Source organism: Zosterops lateralis (assembly GCF_965231275.1).
Source record: "Zosterops lateralis genome assembly, chromosome: 24".
In the NCBI taxonomy this organism is placed as follows: domain Eukaryota; kingdom Metazoa; phylum Chordata; class Aves; order Passeriformes; family Zosteropidae; genus Zosterops; species Zosterops lateralis.
In genome coordinates, this window is record NC_139784.1 from 6,842,327 (window position 1) to 6,860,772 (window position 18,446).

At 43.1% G+C, this 18,446-nt stretch overlaps 1 protein-coding gene across 1 annotated transcript in view; it reads left to right on the forward strand.

The window, feature by feature from the left end:
- The window catches only part of TANC2 (tetratricopeptide repeat, ankyrin repeat and coiled-coil containing 2), a 124,549-nt gene that overhangs the window by 87,467 nt on the left and 18,636 nt on the right, over positions 1–18,446 (forward strand). The window contains exons 14-17 of the mRNA XM_083877449.1: positions 10,462–10,570; positions 14,766–14,888; positions 15,912–16,148; positions 17,984–18,169. Of these exons, the coding sequence (XP_083733575.1) occupies positions 10,462–10,570; positions 14,766–14,888; positions 15,912–16,148; positions 17,984–18,169 (655 nt within the window). The remainder of the gene's footprint in view (positions 1–10,461; positions 10,571–14,765; positions 14,889–15,911; positions 16,149–17,983; positions 18,170–18,446) is intronic.

The following is an 18,446-nucleotide window of genomic DNA, read 5'->3' on the forward strand; positions in this document are numbered from 1 at the left end:
ACCACTTTGAATTTTGAGGTAAACAGGCTGCTGTAGAAAAATATGAAATAGCTCCTCCCAATAGGGATCTTCTTGTTTTTTAGTGGGTTCTGACAATATTCCTGTTGAGTGAGCCCTTGGTGAAGCATCTCACAGCAGCAGGTGCCTTCAGATCAAAGAATTATTTAATATCCTTGCTTGGAAGTCACTGAGTGCTTGTAATGCTGTTCTGCACTGTTTGCTGTGTCTGTGGGGTGTTTGCTCCAGTGGAGCTGAGATCTTCCTCCATCCCAGTCACTCCCACCAGGTTTTGTGTGGCCTGGCTGCAGAAGAGGTCGCTGTCAGCTGGGTGAGGGGATGGTGACCAATACTCCTGGCAATTCTGACTGATCACACAGCACCTGCCAGAATAATCCCTAACAAGAGCAACTCAGAAAAAAAAATCACTGTGTTTTCCAAGTCACTGCTTTTCCATCATTACTCTGAAAATAGAGTCTGGGTTCAGGATGCTTCCCTGCTGGGTGAGGCGTGTATTGGGTGCCTGTGGCTGGATAACCTGGGGGCTCTGGGTCCAGAAGTTCTCTTCATACTCACAGTGGTGGAAGGGGCACTCTCAGAATACCAGATTCAGAAGGAAATTCCAAATGTGCTGCATTTTAGGTGGTTTTGCTCAGAAACAAAGCGTGTAATCAGCACAAAGGCACAAATCAGGCTGTATTCACTCAACAAGTCACCAGAAAGATTTTTGCTCAACATTGAGTTTGGTGCTGCCTTTCCTAAGCATTTACAAGCACATCGTGCTGCCCTCAAGACCATTTAGGAGATTTTCAGGTATCACTTTCCATCTCATATGTGCCATTAATGTGAGGAAATTAATAATGACTTTATGGGGACCACTCACGCTCTGTGCAAGCAGAGTATCCCCACAGAGCTGACCTGGCTTAGCTTCTTCCCACAGGCAAAAAGAAATTCCAGTGCATCAACAGGCTCTCAGGACCATGGGCATGAGCCCATACATACTGGAGAACTAATATATATATATATATATATATATATATATATATCTGATGTATAATGTGCACAAATTGCATTATGCTCTGATGGTAACTAATGCAACCAGATACAATCCAGAGATTAATTGAGAGGGATCCCTGAGCTACCGACACTCCTTAAAAATCCTCCTGTCCAGCTGCTACTGAGCTCAGAGCATGGGAAACCCTGAGCAGCAATTAAGAGAAATAACGATTTTTTTCATTTTATTTCTTGGAAAAGAAGCAGAGCTGGCCACTGACAGAGCTCACAGCCAGTAGCCTGTGAAAATTTTGTCTGCATCTGGTTTGTTCACAGCCAGATGGATTTCCTTCTGCTCACTTGGGGATTGAGAAGACATGACAACTGTACAGAGCTCTCCTCGGGATTGTCGTAGGTGGAGCAGTTTGACCACACCATGTCAAAGCACGTGAAGAGCAAGGTTGCTGAGGCTGATATTTTTTCCCTGCCAGAGGAGCTTTGAAGTGAAATGTGGGTTTGTGAAGCTGCTTTTAATTGACTGACCCTGACAAGAGTGTCCGGGTGTGAGGCCATGACAAAGGAAATTGGGATAATGGGCCTCGTGTCCACTCATATCCCAGCACTGCAGCTGGGATAATCTTCCAGATTTCATTAGTGAGAGCGAGTTCTCCTGTTCTGGGAAGCATGGAAAAGAGGGGAGGGGAAAGGGGGAACACAGAGTCCAGGAATTAACACATTTTTTTCTATGCTTTTAAGAAAAACAGCAGCTCTCCACCCTCTGGGGTTTTGGTTAGCCCATTGAGATACTGACCCTCTTCTTTGAGCCCTCATTCTGCATTTGCTGCCCAAAGCAAAGGTTAATTGGCTCTGAAGGGCAACATTCTCACTGCTGGTGTCCCCAGAGAGGAACCCCCTCCCAGCCCCTCCAGTTTTTAACCCAGCTCCAGTGAGGCAATTGTCAGAGCACTTCACCAGCATTGCAGTAACGACCTCCCCAGCCTGTCAGGCCAGCACATCAACCGAGTGGCTTCCTTGACAAATAACATCAAACATTTTAGGGAAAGACCCAATCCTTTGTGACTGGTGCGTGGAGAAAACGGTTTTTTCTGCACATTCCTCCCACACTGGTATTTCTAAACCTAAATTCTGCTCTAATGCAGTGCTTCTTTCTGCCCAGACTTCATCAGAAACTACTATGCAATTATTTTCCATGCTTTTACAACACTAATAAAATCTTTTATCCTTGTGCTGCTGCTGCTGAAGGGGCTGTGAGTGAGGCAGAAATGGAGTAATGTGCCCTGGCAAGGCAGTAAGAGAGCTGTAGTCAGATATGGACCCCAGAAGTGAAATTACTTTATCCAGCTTTAAGTATAAACATCTGAGTTACTTGTCTAGACTTGCTTTATAGTCAGAGGAGAGAAATTAAGAGTGATTCATTTCATCCTGAGCTGAAAGGCTGCAGTAGGTCAGATGAGGAATGCCTGGGAAGCATCTCCTCCAGCTGAGTTATGAGGAATCTCAGGGTGATGGGCTCCCCAGGCAATGTCCCCAGTATGGACCAGGCTGGGTGAGGTGAATCTCTCCAGGCTGCTCCTCTACCCCACACATGGGCCTTTGAAGCAGATTCACAGATTTTTTTTCTTTTCTTATTCGAGAAAAAGACGCTCTCAGTGCTCTTGCCAGTATGAATATCCCAGTTTGGGCTTTTGTGTCTCAGGGTGGCACTGGACCAAGCAATGCTGTGTGTGCTGGTGGTGGTGGCTGAGGGAAGAGGCTCTTTGTGCTGCATTGGGGTTTCCTGGCATCCCTGGGACCACAGGAAAATGAAGCATTTTAGATCTTCACCTCAACTGCTTCACCTCTGGCTTGGTGAAGCCAAACCTCACCTGATTTTAGGGACCTGCCATCCAGGTGATGGTCAATATGACCATTAGTTAAGTTCTCTCTCAGAGAACAAAAATGCAAAACACACAGATAAATTCTAAGAATACATATTGTTTAACATGAAGCAGCGTGAGAAGCTGCTGCAAAAACTCAAACACTTGAAACCAAGAAAAGCAAAGACGACGTGGACACGCTGCCCCAGGGGGGGAACCTGCGTGGGGCTGGGAGTTGGCAGAGGTGATGCTGTTGGTGTAGGTTTGCTCCTGGTTGCTGTTCCTAGGGCGGTGGCTTTTGAAGGATAAACATTTTATGAACCCTCAGCAGGGCCATTTCCTTGCCTCTTACCTCCTCTTCTAGATCCATAAACCAAATCTGTTGCTCAGACCTCAAATCAAGATACAGTTCGTGGATAAACACGCAGCAGCAATCCAGGCAGGAGGATAGAGCTCTCATCTAACACCCCAGTTGCCATGGTTTCTGCCAGAGCTGTCTTTTAGTACAATATGCTGTAGGTATTTTACATTTTCCTTTTTTCTCTCGGGATCACATTGCAAGTGGAGACTTTTCCTACACAAAATTAATGTTTTTATGTATTACCCAGCAAAATGATAGAGTGAGGGCTTTAGAGGAAAATCAGGGGGTTTTGTTTTATTTTGATGAAATGCTGAATCTGATTGACAAAAAACAGTCTTTAGTGTAAAGATAATTCGTTTAGAAAGTTGGGAGAAAAAGAAGTTGGTGAAAGTGATATTTCTAACAATTCAAAGATCCAACAAATAGTTTTAAATGGTCTTTGCATTACACAGCTTAACTTCTTAAAAATTACCCCCAGATCAGTCCTCACTTGGGCATTGATTATATATAATATTATAATATAATATATATAATAATTATATATAATATTTTATATATAATTGCATGGATTAATTTATTTTCTTCCTCTTTTTTTATTTTAAGACTCTCAAAAGCTCTTAAAATACACTCAAATTGATTGTTCAGCTGAAATGACCAAATGTTCACCAAACCCAGGGTAGGTCTTAATTGTTTTCTCCACATCCATAAGGGATGGATTTTACTCAGCAAAGCAAAGGCATTGTTTGAATTCAAGGTGAGGCAGAATAATGGGTTTAGAATTTATTTGAATTCCTTATATATCAAGCAGAAGATTAAAAATAATGCAGCGCAGTACAACATTTCTCACTCTTTTAACTTAACCCTCAAGCCATATTTCATGAGTTGCCATATTTGTGAATCAGAGAGATGAGTCTATCGTCGTGTCCTCCAGTAAATTGGAGAGGCAAACCCAGTCTGTTCACCCAAGTATGGAGTGCTGACTCTGAGAATACAACTTTTAGGCTTCCCATATGTCTTCCAGAGTAAAAAGCTTTTTTGATTGCATGACTTGGAACCCAGTACATTTTGAAATGTAAAAGTCACGGGCAATAACTAAACAAAATGAGTGTAGGAAACTTACTGTATGCAAATGCCGCATCTCCAGCATCTTCAGACATTAACTCTAGTCAGGGAATCGTGGAGTGATTTGAGTTGAAAGGACTTCAAAGCCCATCCAGTTCCAGAAGGGACACTTTCCACTGTCCCAGGTTGCTCCAAACCCCTTCCTGCCTGGCCTTGGACACTGCAGGGATGGGGCAGCCACAGCTGCTCTGGGAACCTGTGCCAGGACCTCCCCATCCTCGTGGGGAACAATTTCTTCCCAACATCCCATCTAACCCTGCCCTCTGGGAGTCTGGAAAGCCATTCCCCCTTGTTCTGTTGCTTCAGACCCTTGTCCAGTGTCTCTCTCCAGAGTCCCTTTGTAATCTCACGCAGAAGTCAGAGGTCAAAAATAAATTACTTAAGGCACTGGTAGTAAGCTGGGGATGTGTAACAGGGATTTAGCAGTCCAGTGAAGTGACCTCCCTGCAGGTTTTCCCCTGAACTGCAGTCAGAGCTGCAGCTGCAGCGTCAGTTGGAAGAGACGAGGAGAAAAGGCAGAGGGATGATAAATGATGACAGATGAGATGGAGAGCAGATGTGATCACTACCACCATAAAGGACATCAGTAGAGCAGCTCGTTTTAACTGGCTCATTAGACATGCAAACCTCAGCACTGGGATGCAGCGGGGGGCTGAATATATTTAGTATCTTAAGTTACTGTCCTCATAAAATCTGCTCTTTTTTTTTTTTTTTTTTTTTTTTTTTTTTTTTTTTTTTTTTTTTTTTTTTTTTTTTCCCTGGACATTAAACTTCTGTCTGCTGGGCCATTTTCACATCTAAATGGAAGAAAATATTCACCAAATAATCCATCCTGTGGCACTGAGCCACCAAGAAGAGTGGAGTGGAGTTAACCAGAAATCGATCAAAGGAAGAAATGTTACTGAATTTCTTCCTATTATTTTATTCTTCAAATATTAAGACCCAGTTTTAGAGCAAAATCATCTTCCAGCAGTGCAGGAGAGAGTAGCCTTGACTGTTTTGTTTTAATTTTTTTTATAGTGTGAATTCCTTCCAAGTTAATTTGCAATTATAACATCAGAGGGGGAGAGTACATTAAAAAATAGTCAATAAATCAATTTAGGTGATAAACTGTCCCTTTGAGAGGGGCTCCTGGAGCTGAGCTGGGCCTTTCTGCAGGGCAGACATGGAGATCTCCTTCTGCAAGGGAAGAGGCTCTGGGCTTTGTCAGAGCACACGTCGCTCTCTGCACTGCAGTTCTGACATTACACTTGGCAGAGCTGAATAAAATGTGAATACACATCTTTTGAAGACCAGATTCACTGGGCACAGTGTCAAATCTCTTGATTTTGGAATGTTTTCGTGGGATTAGCTGGAAGAAGGGAGATGTGGGTTTAAATCAGGGAATTTGGTCTTTGATAGATTCAGAAGCAAACAGAACTGATTTTCTCTTTTTTTTTTTTTTTTGCTTGCCTTTTACTCTAGTGCTGCAATGCCTTAACACTGGAGTAATTTTATACCCTTTAAAATCTTTTTTTTACCTGAGAACTGGAAGAGTTTAGATGACACACACACAGATCTGGAAGCTTTTAATATTTTTCTTTTGTATTTATAATCATTCTCCTTCAGTGCTCTTTGGTCACATCAGTATTTTATCAGTGAGACTTTGTCCTTTTCCAGCTGTGGCATGAGGAATGGGGTCACCTGGGGACCAACATCCTGCTCTGCACCCAGAACTGTGTGTGACTCATGTTTGGGTGGAGAAGGGACCGGATGTGTAGAGATCAGATCCAGGATTTATTTATAAGTGCATGAAGTGACAGGACAAGGGGGAATGGCTTTGAGCTGACAGGGAGAGTAAGTTTAAATTGGATATTAGGAAAATATTCTTTCCTGAGAGGGTGTTCAGCACTGCTTCATGCTGCGTAGGGTGTTGGGATGATTAGACATTAATTTTTATGTCTTTTTTACATATATAAATATATATATATATTTATGCTTACACATATATAATTATGTATCTCTATTCACACTGTATATATGTGCACATAGGTACATACACACATATATGTGCCCATCTAGGCAAACTCCTGACCATTACAGGAGTTGATACAGGCACGGAGAGCAGATTAAAGCTGTAGGAGCTGAGCTGGCAGAGCTATTAATTTTTCACAAAAAAAAAAAAAAAAAAAAGAAATCTTACATTAAAAATAGAAAAATCTCTGATGATAAACTCCGCAGTGGTGAAATTCAAAGCGTATCATTTCACTGAGCTCCTTGATGTAGAAATCATTACTGCCACTCTGCTGTATTAAAGAAAAAAAAAAAAAAAAAAAAAAAAAAAAAAAAAAAAAAAAGCCTGTGCTGTTGCAGTCTGGTTTAGTTTCCAATTAATGTTGACAGAACATGTATTTATCAAGCAGCCAAAAGCCAAGGTCTGGGAAGCATTGCAGAGGTAATGTATTACTCATGAATACTCTACTTTATTCTGGGGTAGTTCCTACATGCCTTATTCATAACACCAAAGTCATGTCTATAATTAAATTTAGGTAAATACCCTTCCAACTGCAGCTGAAAAGCAATTTAGGAGCTGACTGAGGAACCTGCCCTGGTCTGTCAGGCGGGAGCTGCAAAGAACAGGCACCTCAGAATCTTCTGGGTTTTCAATTCATGCTTAGGATTAAATGCAGTTACAGATCCATTCAGAGCCTTCCTAAACATTCTCAAATAGTTTTTCACCAACGAGGAAAAAAAACTGGTATTATTTGCTCTCCTGGGAAGCAGAACACAGAGGCAGAGGGGCGTGGCTGAAGAGTCCTTGTGTGCAGCCACTTGCAGTCTGGAGCAGAAAAATGCAGCTCCTAAAAACCCCTGCCTGAGGATCTCCCCAGAAAGGGAAGGAGCTGATGGTTCTGAATGATAAAACCTTAGAATGGTTTGTGTTGGAAAGGACCTTAAAGGCCATTTAGTCCAGCCTGCTGCCATGGCCCAGGCACCTTCCACTGTCCCAGGTTGCTCCAAACCCCGTCCAACCTCACCTTGAACATTTCCAGAGATCCAGGGACAGCCACAGCTTCTCTGGGCAGCCTGTGCCAGGGCCTCCCCACCCTCCCAGGGAGGCATGTTTTCCTGATGTCTAATCCATACCTACTCTGTGTCAGCTCGAAGCTGTTCCCTCTTGATCTGTCCCTCCAGACCCTTGTCCAGAGTCTCTCTCCAGCTTCATTGTCAGTGACCTACAAGTTCTTGAACTGGTAACAACCTTTGGGTGGAGGTGAACACCTTGGCCCCTCTCAAAACCCCTTGCAGCATTGTGAATCTGATGATTTGTTGGGATGGATCGAGTGTATTATGGCAATTAGAGGTTTTCATTATCTGGCTGAATGGGGCCAGGTTCAATCCAGCAGTTGTTGTTCCACTCCATTTCCAGCAGTGTCTAGCAACACTCCAGCCGTGTTTCCTAGTCACTCATTTCCTTCTGATCTGTTTCTCATTCATCCTCATGGACATTCTCAGAAGTTAAAGAGTGTAATGAGCAAATGCATTTATCTATTTCCTCTAATAAGAGGCCTGACATTCTCCTCCCATTCCAAAGAGGGGGAGAGCCAAAGGAAGGCAAGGCAACAGGCTGGGGTTGACTCAAGCTGCTGTAACCACTTTCAGGGCCCTTCTGTTCCAGCTTTTTATGTTTTGTCCCTTCTGTTGGTGCTGTATGGAGAATTCTCACAGCACAGATGCACGGGATGGAAGGCGCTGCCCTGTGCACTAGGACATGGTGATGGATTTTCAGCACTCAAAGCTGTGTCGTGATGGGCACAGTCACCATCTGGAGAGGCTTTTCCTCCAGTCATGGGAAGAGTGGAGCAGTGGAATCCCAGCACGGGCCGTGTGCCAGGCCAAGGTGTGGAGAGCAACTTGACAGGCAAAAAAAGGGGGTTTTCTTCAGTTTCTTTTTACGGCCAAGTCACCCTAAGAGTGAAAGTACCATCAGTCGATAAAAAGCATTTCAGAAAGCAGTTACTTGAGTTGATGGTGCCTCTATAAACAGAGCTGCATTTTGGAATGAAGCACAACAGAATTCCCCACCAGTGCAACGATTTATTACCTGTAAATGGAGATCTGGTGCTCTCTCACCTGTCCAAACCTGGGGAATCAAATCCTGCCTCATAAGAAAAATGCAATTTGTTTTTCATCCCTCTTCTCCAGTGTGGCAACTGAGCTAGCTGAGATGGATAATACCTTAGGCTGGGCAGAAACCATAAACCATAAACCTGAGACCATGGGAGATGGGATATGGAAATTGGGCATCATTACAAAATAGTTCATGTCTCTAGTTCTGGTCTTCTGTTGGTTCGGGACCTTTGACATGGAAAGTCAAGCCCCTGTTTCCTGCTTGGGATTGGACCCCTGCCCCCAGATAACCCTAAATATTGTTAAGCTGACCACGCCCCCGGGTCTCTGGATGCTGCCTCCCAAACCATGTGGTTGTTGTGTTGTGATCAGACACCTTTTAAAGTTCTACTTTGGGCCACTCCATCATTCCCATCCTGTTTATTTCTGCCCGGGCAGAGCAGACCTGGAATCACAGTGCCAAATGTGATCCTCCAGCAGGCACATTCCTCTCCTCCCAGCACCACCAGGGCTGACAGAGCATCACTGGGCTCTGCTGACACAAATCCCTGTGTTACCCATCCAAACATTGGAGGTTCATTGGCAGGGCTCAGGCTGCACCTTGCCAAAAAACCTGGCCAGGGCATTACGAGTCATTCACCTTTTTTTTTTTTTTTCTGAGTTTTATTTTGAGATGGACAGTAATTCACCCTGAATGGGGATGAGCTGGTAAATCCCCACTGCTGCGAAAGCTTCTGTCTTGTGTAATATTTACTAGATGTTTGGCCAACCAAAGTATTTCTTTGCTTTACCAGACAGGGATGAGCTAATAACATTTCCTGTCCTTAAAAGCCCTTTTAAAGCCACAGCTGATAGCGTATTTTATTTTCCTTGGCTGGAAGGGGTTTGGTTGCTTTTAGTGCAGTCACATTTTTATCTCCTTCCAGAAATGAAGTGGCTTAAAAGGACTCCCCTGGGAGCATCCAGGGGCTTAAGGAAGAATATTTTTCACCATAGTTCTGTTGGTAAAACCAGAAAAAAAATCACACAGACCCCTGAGGTCCCAGCATGGAACGTCTCGGGCTCCTGCCCTGCTCACTTTATCTCCTGCTGTGGCATCCACATGTGTGTGGGGCACCTGCAGGAGCAGCTATTTGCTGATCTCACCCAGAAATGGTATTAAAACTTCACACTTTGTGTGTTTTGTATGTCTGTGGAGAGTTATCTCTTCACATCTTTGAGATTCAGCCACGTTGAACTTGCAGCGTTACAAGATGGAAATCTGTAAATGTTTTAATGTTTAAAAATGTCAGTAAAAATCACCTCTAGCAACAGAGGTTATTGTCTGTTTTATTATATTTTGCCTTAAACAGGACTTGGTGTGTAGTTCAGTTAATTTGCTGTGGTTATCAATCTGGCAGGGCATTGTCAGATGCATCTTTATTACTGGAAAAGCTGGAGAACATGTTTAGAAGGAGTTTTAAAAGTTGTTTCACTCCATGGGACTGTCCACAGTGTAATGAGTGCAGGTGTCATTTAAAGGACATTTTATTCAAAGTGTGGATATTTTAAATAGGGCATTTTCTAGTGACTTCAGGTTGGTTACATGCTTTGCAAATGTAGTTGTCCTCTGTGAAATTACATATATAAAAGTATAAATATAATTAATATATTTATATTAATTATAAATATATTAATATATATTTAATATATAAATTAAATATATAGAAGTAACATTTCAGCTTTCATGACATTGTACCTCTGGTGTTTCTAAATTTACGTCTGCTCATAGAAAATATATTGGGGGCACTTTTTGCTGTCTGCTGATGTCTGGGGGCTTTTGAGCTCTCAGTGATCACCAGTAATAAAAGATGCAATTAGTTGTTGGTTTACAAGTGAGAATTCAGCCAGTTCTGTTTCCCCAAAGCTGGGTGTGGTTGAAAGGATTTGCATTTTTGTCCTCCAAAGTTCTTTTGCTGGTGCAATAAGAAATACTAACATACTTTTTCCTTCTGATTTTAGGAGTGGCCACACACTGCTCGCCTTCTGGTTTTCCCGACAAGAAGGAAAATTAAACAGACAGCAAACTATTGAACTGGGACATCACATTCTGAAGGCACATATTTTTAAGGTAACAAAAATTCAAATGAAGGTCTCGTCTTGTCGTGGGGTTGGTGTAAGAAGTGTCATTGCTTGAGGCTGCTGAAGCACGTAGAAGTGAGCTTTAGAAAATTGGCCCTGGTATCTAAGAAATCCTTAAAATTAAACCCTCCTTCGGATGGTAAATTCAGCAGATAGCCTCCTTACCTAAAATTGGTTTTCTACCATGAGATGCTTCTTGCCCTGAGAGATGAGTTCCTGTTGCAGCATCTAGAAAAAAAAAAGGAAATCTTTTAAAAGGAGTGGGTTTGAAGAGTCTAATGCGAAATTTAGGTTGTGATGGGAAAATTCAATCGTTGTTGAAATTGGCTGATTGGTCCATCTTCACTCTTCACACAGACATTTAAGAGCTGGGTAATTGAAAGACAAACTTGGATGTGAGTATCAATATGACCCATTAACTAAATCATTCTTCCTGCTGGCCTAGGCACCAGAAGGTGAGAATGAGAGGGTGGATTTGTAAAGTCACAGGAAATACAGAATTTCTTACAACTATTAGGACCTGTGAGTGCTTAATACTAGTAAAAACAAGGCTTTTTTCATTTGGTCTTTGTATGATTTGATAGATTTGAGGGCTTTGGCGCTCTGGTTTCTGTTCCTAGAGCCAACAGGTGATTTCTGCCTTGTGTCACTCCTGTTGGATTTATTTATTTATTGTATTCCCTGTGCTGGATTCACAGTCAGGGGGAGCAGCAAAGTCTCCTTGTTTGGGAAGATGATGACTGGAGCCCAAGGGAAGAGCCCCAGTGTTGGGAAAGATGGGACAGGAAGGGCTTGTGGATATGATTGCCTGGCAAGAGATACTGGAGATGTGAATGAAATAAAAATGAAAGCCAGTTTTGAGATGTGATCATGGCAGGCAGGAAGACGGTGATTAGCTGAAGATAGGCTGAGGAATAGAAAACAAAAGGACCCAAGGGTGCAGCCCCTCTCTACTCTGCCAAGGTGGGAACCAATAACAGGGATTCACTTGTCCATTTAATAATTTTCATTAAGTGGATAAGTTTCCAATAGATTCCAAGTTTAATTGAGCAATATTTACAATAGTAGAAAACGCCATTTAGCATATGACAAATGTCAGTCCAGCATTCTGTTCCTCATCACTCAGCAAAATCCTTGGGTTTCCAACCCTGCAGGAAGACCAGTGTCACAGTGACTGATAATCATAACAGAACGTTGCTTACAAGTACTACAAAGTTTTGAAAGGGTTTGAATTAGCTGGATTAGAAGTCATAATTTAGTGTTTTGCTTTTCCGTGAATAGATCTATTTTTATCGCTTGTTTTAACGAGTGTTTACTGAGGGTCTGTGAATGTTTACTGAGCGAAACAAGAGCTGCATTCGTTTCTGAAGGAGGCACTAGGTTGGAATATTGCACACCATATCTAAGAGCTCGAGCGTTCTTTACGGAAAATATTTCCAAGACTACGTGCACAGACTCTTTGCCAATTGTTACCAGTTGTATTTGTTTCTAAACAAGCATTTTTCCCATTCAGGCTTTTCATTCTGGCTGATCTTCTGCTGAAGCCATTACCAGTGTGGCCATAGGCTTTCTGCCAAGTCGGGAGCATGTCAGGTCATCAATTCAGGGTATTTTTCCTCAAGTTGCCATATTACAGCAGCAGGCACAAAGATCTTTCTGCAGACACAAAGATCCTAATTTTGAAGATATTTATGGAGGCCTGGTGCCGTTATAATTCCATTTTATGTACCCATCAGGAAGCCAGGAGAATATATTAGACTAGAGCTAAAGCGTTTTGTCCAGCCAGGGAGTACTGAGAGCTGGATATAGAGGCAAACTTTGATAAATCAGAGCAGAAAAATTTGTTTATCCTTCTCCAATCCTTCCTAGTTTGAATCCACTGGTACCTTAGCAAGGTGATGATGGAACACTTGGAATTTACAGGTGTAAAAAAAGTGAGTGATGCACAGACACAAAGTGCTGACCTGGCATGTGGGGTGGGAAGGCACTTTCACCTTCCCATCTTCAACTGCTGGCTGAGATCTGATGGTTTTGTCTTCTCTTTTAAACACAAACATCCTCAGTTTAGGAGAAAAAAAAAATGTACAAATGTTTTAGTCTTTTAAATCAGTTGCAAGTCTTAACAGGAGCATATAGAAAGCCAGCTTGAAAAGCATGGCATGGAATAAAAGGACACAAAACGTGCAGAAGATCCAAACTTCAGGCTGACGTATGTTTTGCAGATCAGCCAAAGAGAAGGCTTTAATTTCATCTTAAATTAGTTAAAGTGTCAGTAATGCAGAAGTGGATGATGCTTGGAGCAGCCTAGTGGAAGATGTCACTGCCCATGGCAGGGGGATGGAATGGGATGGGCTTTAAGGTTCCTTCTGACCTAAACCAGTCTGGAATTCTGGGATTCTGTACAGGCTGATGGCTAATTAGCAGAGGAGGCAATAAGGTAAAAATTAAAGATGCTGACAGCTGCATACAAGACAGGACTGGAAAAAAAAACAACTGTTTGAACACTGGGGGTTGTGGAGTCTGTCAAAATTGTTCAAATTGTCAGGCTGTACGCTGGTCTCACGTTGGATGGTCCCAATGAAGTGGGAACCACTGATGGTGTATTTTGGTTTGATGTTGTGTGGAGCTGGGATTTGTGTTTGCTGCTCCAAAGTTCTGAAGAGGGAATTAGAAAAGAGAGATATGAGCTGTAAAAGGAGAAATAGGGCAGGCTTTTGCCTGAATGGCCACTGAGTGATAATAGTGTTGAATGCACTTTTTCTTTAAAGCGTAAATGTCACCTTTTATGTCTTGCACTAATATCTAAGTGTGTATATATATTTATATTCTAATGCAACAGTTAAGATTTCTGTAGCATCTGTGAATATCTTCAGAGGGCTATTCTCAAAATATCTACCCTTTTCCTTGGCCCTGATGGTGATTCAGGCAGCTTATTTATGGGCTTGATAGTAGTATAACTATTTTTAAATTATTTTAACCATCTATTATAAAACCGCTTTCCTTTTCCAATTTCACCATTCTGAGTTCATGAAATTTAATATTGACCTCTAATATCCTGTGTTGTGTCATTTTTAAAAAAGCATTTAACAGTGGCTCAAAAACCTGAGCTCTTTTTTTCCTCAACACGAGCAGGTATTTTTCTTGATTTAGCTCTCTGAATTTTAAGGAAACAAGTACATGGAGCTGTTATTTATAAGAGCTTGTCTAATCTATTGCTTCTTTTGGTGATAAAACTGTTGCAAGTGACAAATCTGTTGATGGCTGGGATGATGCTGCAGATTATCTTTCACACAGAGGAATTAGAGGTTGCAGCAATGGATTGGGATGATGATTCCCACACATTTTCCTTCAGAAGAAACAAATCCCACCTTGTGCTGCTGGTTTTGTTCCACCAGCACCATCCCAGTCCCACAAACCAGAACTGGGACCCTGCTTGTTTTGCAGGTGGAGGTGACCAAGAAAGCAGAAATCAGGGTTTGCATATCAAACCAGAATTAAATGTGCCGTTCAAGATGCCTGTGCGGTTTCCATGGAATCAGGAGGATTTCATGGGGAATCAGTAGCAGAGCGGCAGAATTCAGGGCTGGAGCCACCATCCCACCCCTCTGCTCCTCCATCCAGCTCTTCCCTCCCATCTCTTGGCTCTGGAGAAATTATGGCTCCGTCCACAGGAGGGAAAAACCTGCTTCACTATGCTCTGCCAATTAGGGATGCTGGAAAATATGTCAGAGCTTCAATGTATTATATACAACCTGATCATGGACAGCAACTAGAAAAGTTGGAGACAGTCTGGTACGAGATATCTGCTCCAGGCTGTGGTCGAAAGTTCCTGAATATATCTTATTGTGAGCAGATACTGTGTACTTTATTAAAAAACAAACAAAAAAAAAAAGCAGCAATCTGTGCTCCTTAACATGGCATTTTGTGAGGATGTTGAATGGATCTGGTTGCTCACAGTTAAATCCTGCCTACTTAGATCTTGGAGGTGGCTACTTTATCTTTACAAGTAATTTTCTGCAAGCTTATTAATTGATTGTGAAGGTCAGATATGGCAAATTGTCACATTATCTTGGGTGTAGTCATTATTATTGTCCTGAAACTCCTTTGAAGAGACTCGAGAGGATCTGCCCAGTGTAACTGAGTGGATTCATAAGCTTGGATCTAAGTTACTTTCTGTTTTTCAGGGTCTGAGTAAAAAAGTTGGGGTATCTTCCTCCATCCTGCAAGGCCTTTGGATCTCCTACAGTACTGAAGGTCTTTCAATGGCTTTGGCATCTCTGAGAAATCTCTACACCCCGAACATCAAGGTACTGGAGGAGGATGGGGAGAGCCAGGGGGTTCAGAATTCACACAAGAAGCTCCAGCAATGGGCAGTGACCATGCAGAGCATTATTCACTGTGTCCAGTGTCCAGGCTGAGCAGCTTTCTGGGTGTTTTTCCTGAGCTGAGGAGAGGCCTTCAGTCAGCTGAGATTTTTTTTTTATCATTTGGGGTAGTCTGTCAACTCTGCTACATTGGCCAGGGATGTCCTTTTCATTGCAATGAGAAAATAGTGAGTTTGTACCTGTGCAAAATGGGATTTTTTCCTTCCCAAAGATGTGGAATGCAACAACTGATGTTGAAACTTGACATGTAAAGGGCTTTGGCTTAGATAGGCATGAACTCTGAGGTGACATCAAGTCCAACATGTGCTGGGGCTCACGTGCTGCTTCAGGCACTTCTTTCGCAGTGGTGAGATGAATGTGTTGACTTAGGTGAGCCCACGTCTACAGCAGAAAGGATTTCAGACAGAGATACAGGTTTGGAAATGTTTTCTCACATGGAAAGGATGTTTAGCCCAGGTCCTTCCCACCCAGGCAAGGTGAGTTCAGTGTCTGTCCCCATGTCCCTTCCTTGTCACTCTCCAGCATCAGGTGCAGCCTTTTCCACTGGCACCAAGTGCAGAGGGAGCCGTGCAGTGGGACAGCCAAACCAGCCCTAGAGGTGAATCGTCTGGGAAGAGTGCTGAGCACAGCTCTCTCCAGCTCAGTGTGTTTTGATTCCCCGTCCCTGCCATGTCCCCAGTTGCTGCAGCAGAGCTTGAGTGACTTTCTTCCAAAACACAAAGGGCGGCCGCACCCTTCAGACCACTTCCCAGCCACTTGGGAAACGATTAAACTGCTCCATCTGCATCAAACGGGACCATCTGTTGGGCAGATGTTTTTATTCAGCATTTTATGTCCTTTGCTGTTTGCTTGGAGGTGTACTGAGGTCTCTGTTGGGGTGTTGCTCTGACCAAAAGCTCCTGTCTCCCCATAAAGCTCAGCCAACAACTCTCCTTCCCTGCGCAGGTCAGTCGGTTGCTGATTTTAGGAGGCGCAAACGTGAATTACCGGACGGAGGTTCTGAACAACGCCCCCATTTTGTGTGTCCAATCTCACCTGGGATATGCCGAGATGGTGGCTTTGCTCTTGGAGTTTGGGGCCAACGTTGACGCCGCTTCGGAGAGCGGCCTGACCCCGCTGGGCTACGCGGCCGCCGCCGGCTTCCTGAGCATCGTGGTGCTGCTGTGCAAGAAACGGGCCAAGGTAAAGCAGCCACGCCGCTCAAAAGCTGATCTAAACTGCTCCAAGGCTGGGTAGGAGCTGCAGGCAGGACATGGAGCACTTACTAGGGAACATCCTCCAGCAGATGAAGCCAGGAGGCTGCTTTGGTGGTGGTTTTTTTTTTCTGCTAAAATGTAGTGGGTTTAAAAGGCTCACGTTGACACCCAACTCCTGAAGGTCAGTGAGTGGTGTCTGGAATTCAGGTCTGAGGTAGGAGCTGCCTAGTGATGCTGCACTGCTGACCTGCAATAAGGATGTTCTGGAGAAATCCTTGAACCTTGCAAGGTTAAAATGGCAACGCTGCTTTTCCAGCACAAAACGTTCTTTAAATATCTTCCTGAGACACATTTTCCAAAAATTTTCATCAGGCTTGGCCCAGAAAAAATCCCCTTTGTTTAGCTCTGTGATGAGTGTTTGGAGTTTTAATTGTATATAATGAGTCAAGTTGAAATACTTCGTTGAAGAAGAAAATTATGCTGATTTTTGAAGTGGAGCCTCCTGGAAACAATTTGTGGTTTCCTCTATATCTTTAATTTCAGTTCAAAAGGCAAAATATGGGTTTGTGTAGTTTGGGTATGGATGTCAGGATGACTGAGGGACTGTTTAGATCTTGCTGGGTTGTGTTGTCTGTAATAATGTGAGAATGGTATGAAGGAAAAAAAAGAATTTTGCTTTTGTTGGATATTTTGAGAGAGTTTAGTGACAGAAATCCCGCCACTCGTAGTTTTCCTTGAATATTCCTGACAGTACAGAGGAAATAACCTCAAAACACAGTTTGGTGCAGTTTAAAGACTGAGATATTTGCAGAAAACGGCAATACTGATTTACTGCAGGAGTTGAGAAAGGAGAAATATTGATAGATTATTAATGTGAATGTGTTATAATGTATGAAATATTTCTCATATGTAATTTAGCAGTCAGGCCCTGGCACAGGGTGCCCAGAGCAGCTGTGGCTGCCCCTGAATCCCCTGAAAGTGTCCAGGGCCAGATTGGACAGGGCTTGGAGCAACCTGGGATGTGGGAGGTGTCCCTGCCCATGGCAGTGAAGTGGAATGAGATGGTGTTTAAGGTCCTTTCCCACCCAAACCATTCTGTGAATTAATAATAGTAAAAAATATGTTAATATAATAATTATTTCTTATTTTTATGATAAAAAGTACACTGCAGAGCCCAGGAGGGGTTAACCAGCAGGAGGATGATAACTGGCCTACCTCTCTTGTGTTCTCCAAGTATCACTGTTGGGATAGTATCTAAAAATCCCAGTTGATGTATTCAGGCATCAAGTGGAAACCATGCCCCAAAATACAACCAAATATGTTCCTCCAGGGATGTCAAGCACTGTCTCTAATTCCTATTGATTGTGCCTGCACTGAGTTCACGTTACGGTGTGTGACTGCAGGCTGGGGCACTTCTGGGACTCTCAAAAGAACTGAAACCTGGAAAACAAACTGGTTTTCCTTTTGTAGATATGGCTAAAGGAGATAATACCAATGTGCATGATTTCAGGGCACAAGAAAATTTGAATGCTGGATTCAGGACACAAAGGAAAAATATTTTTATAGTCTGAAGAAAGCAGAAGAAACCTAAAAAAGTAATTATATCTTTCCCAAAGCAAACATTTGTGGCCAAGATAATGCCAGAGCCTGGGACGTAGCTTTGGAAATGTTTGGTTTCTGGTCATGGAAGTGATAGTTTACCAGAAAAATGCACTCTTTGTACATGTGGCATTATTTTGAAACCAGGATTGGAAATCCTGAAGAAGCAAAGATACGTCGGTCATGATTTTGTTTAATTGCATTTATTCATCTCTTTTCAAGGTGGATCATCTGGACAAAAACGGGCAGTGTGCCCTGGTCCATGCCGCTCTCAGGGGACACCTGGAGGTGGTGAAGTTCTTGATCCAGTGTGACTGGAGCATGGCCGGGCAGCAGCAGGGGGTGTTCAAGAAGAGCCACGCCATCCAGCAGGCCCTGATTGCTGCTGCCAGCATGGGCTACACCGAGGTACGACCTGCTCTGCCTCTGCAGGGAGGGGAACCAGGGCTTGGCTCTTTGCTGCCCACTCACCAAAGAACATCTGGAGGGGGAGTCCAGTGTTGGGAAAGATGGGACAGGAAGGACTTATGGATATGACTGCATGGCAAGAAATACTGTAGGTGTAAAACCTGAGTGAAATAGGAATGAAAGCCAGTTTGGAGATGTGAGCATGGCAGGCAGGAAGACGGGGATGAGCTGACAAAAGGACGAGAATGTTGCCTTTCCACCTTGGCAAAGACATCCA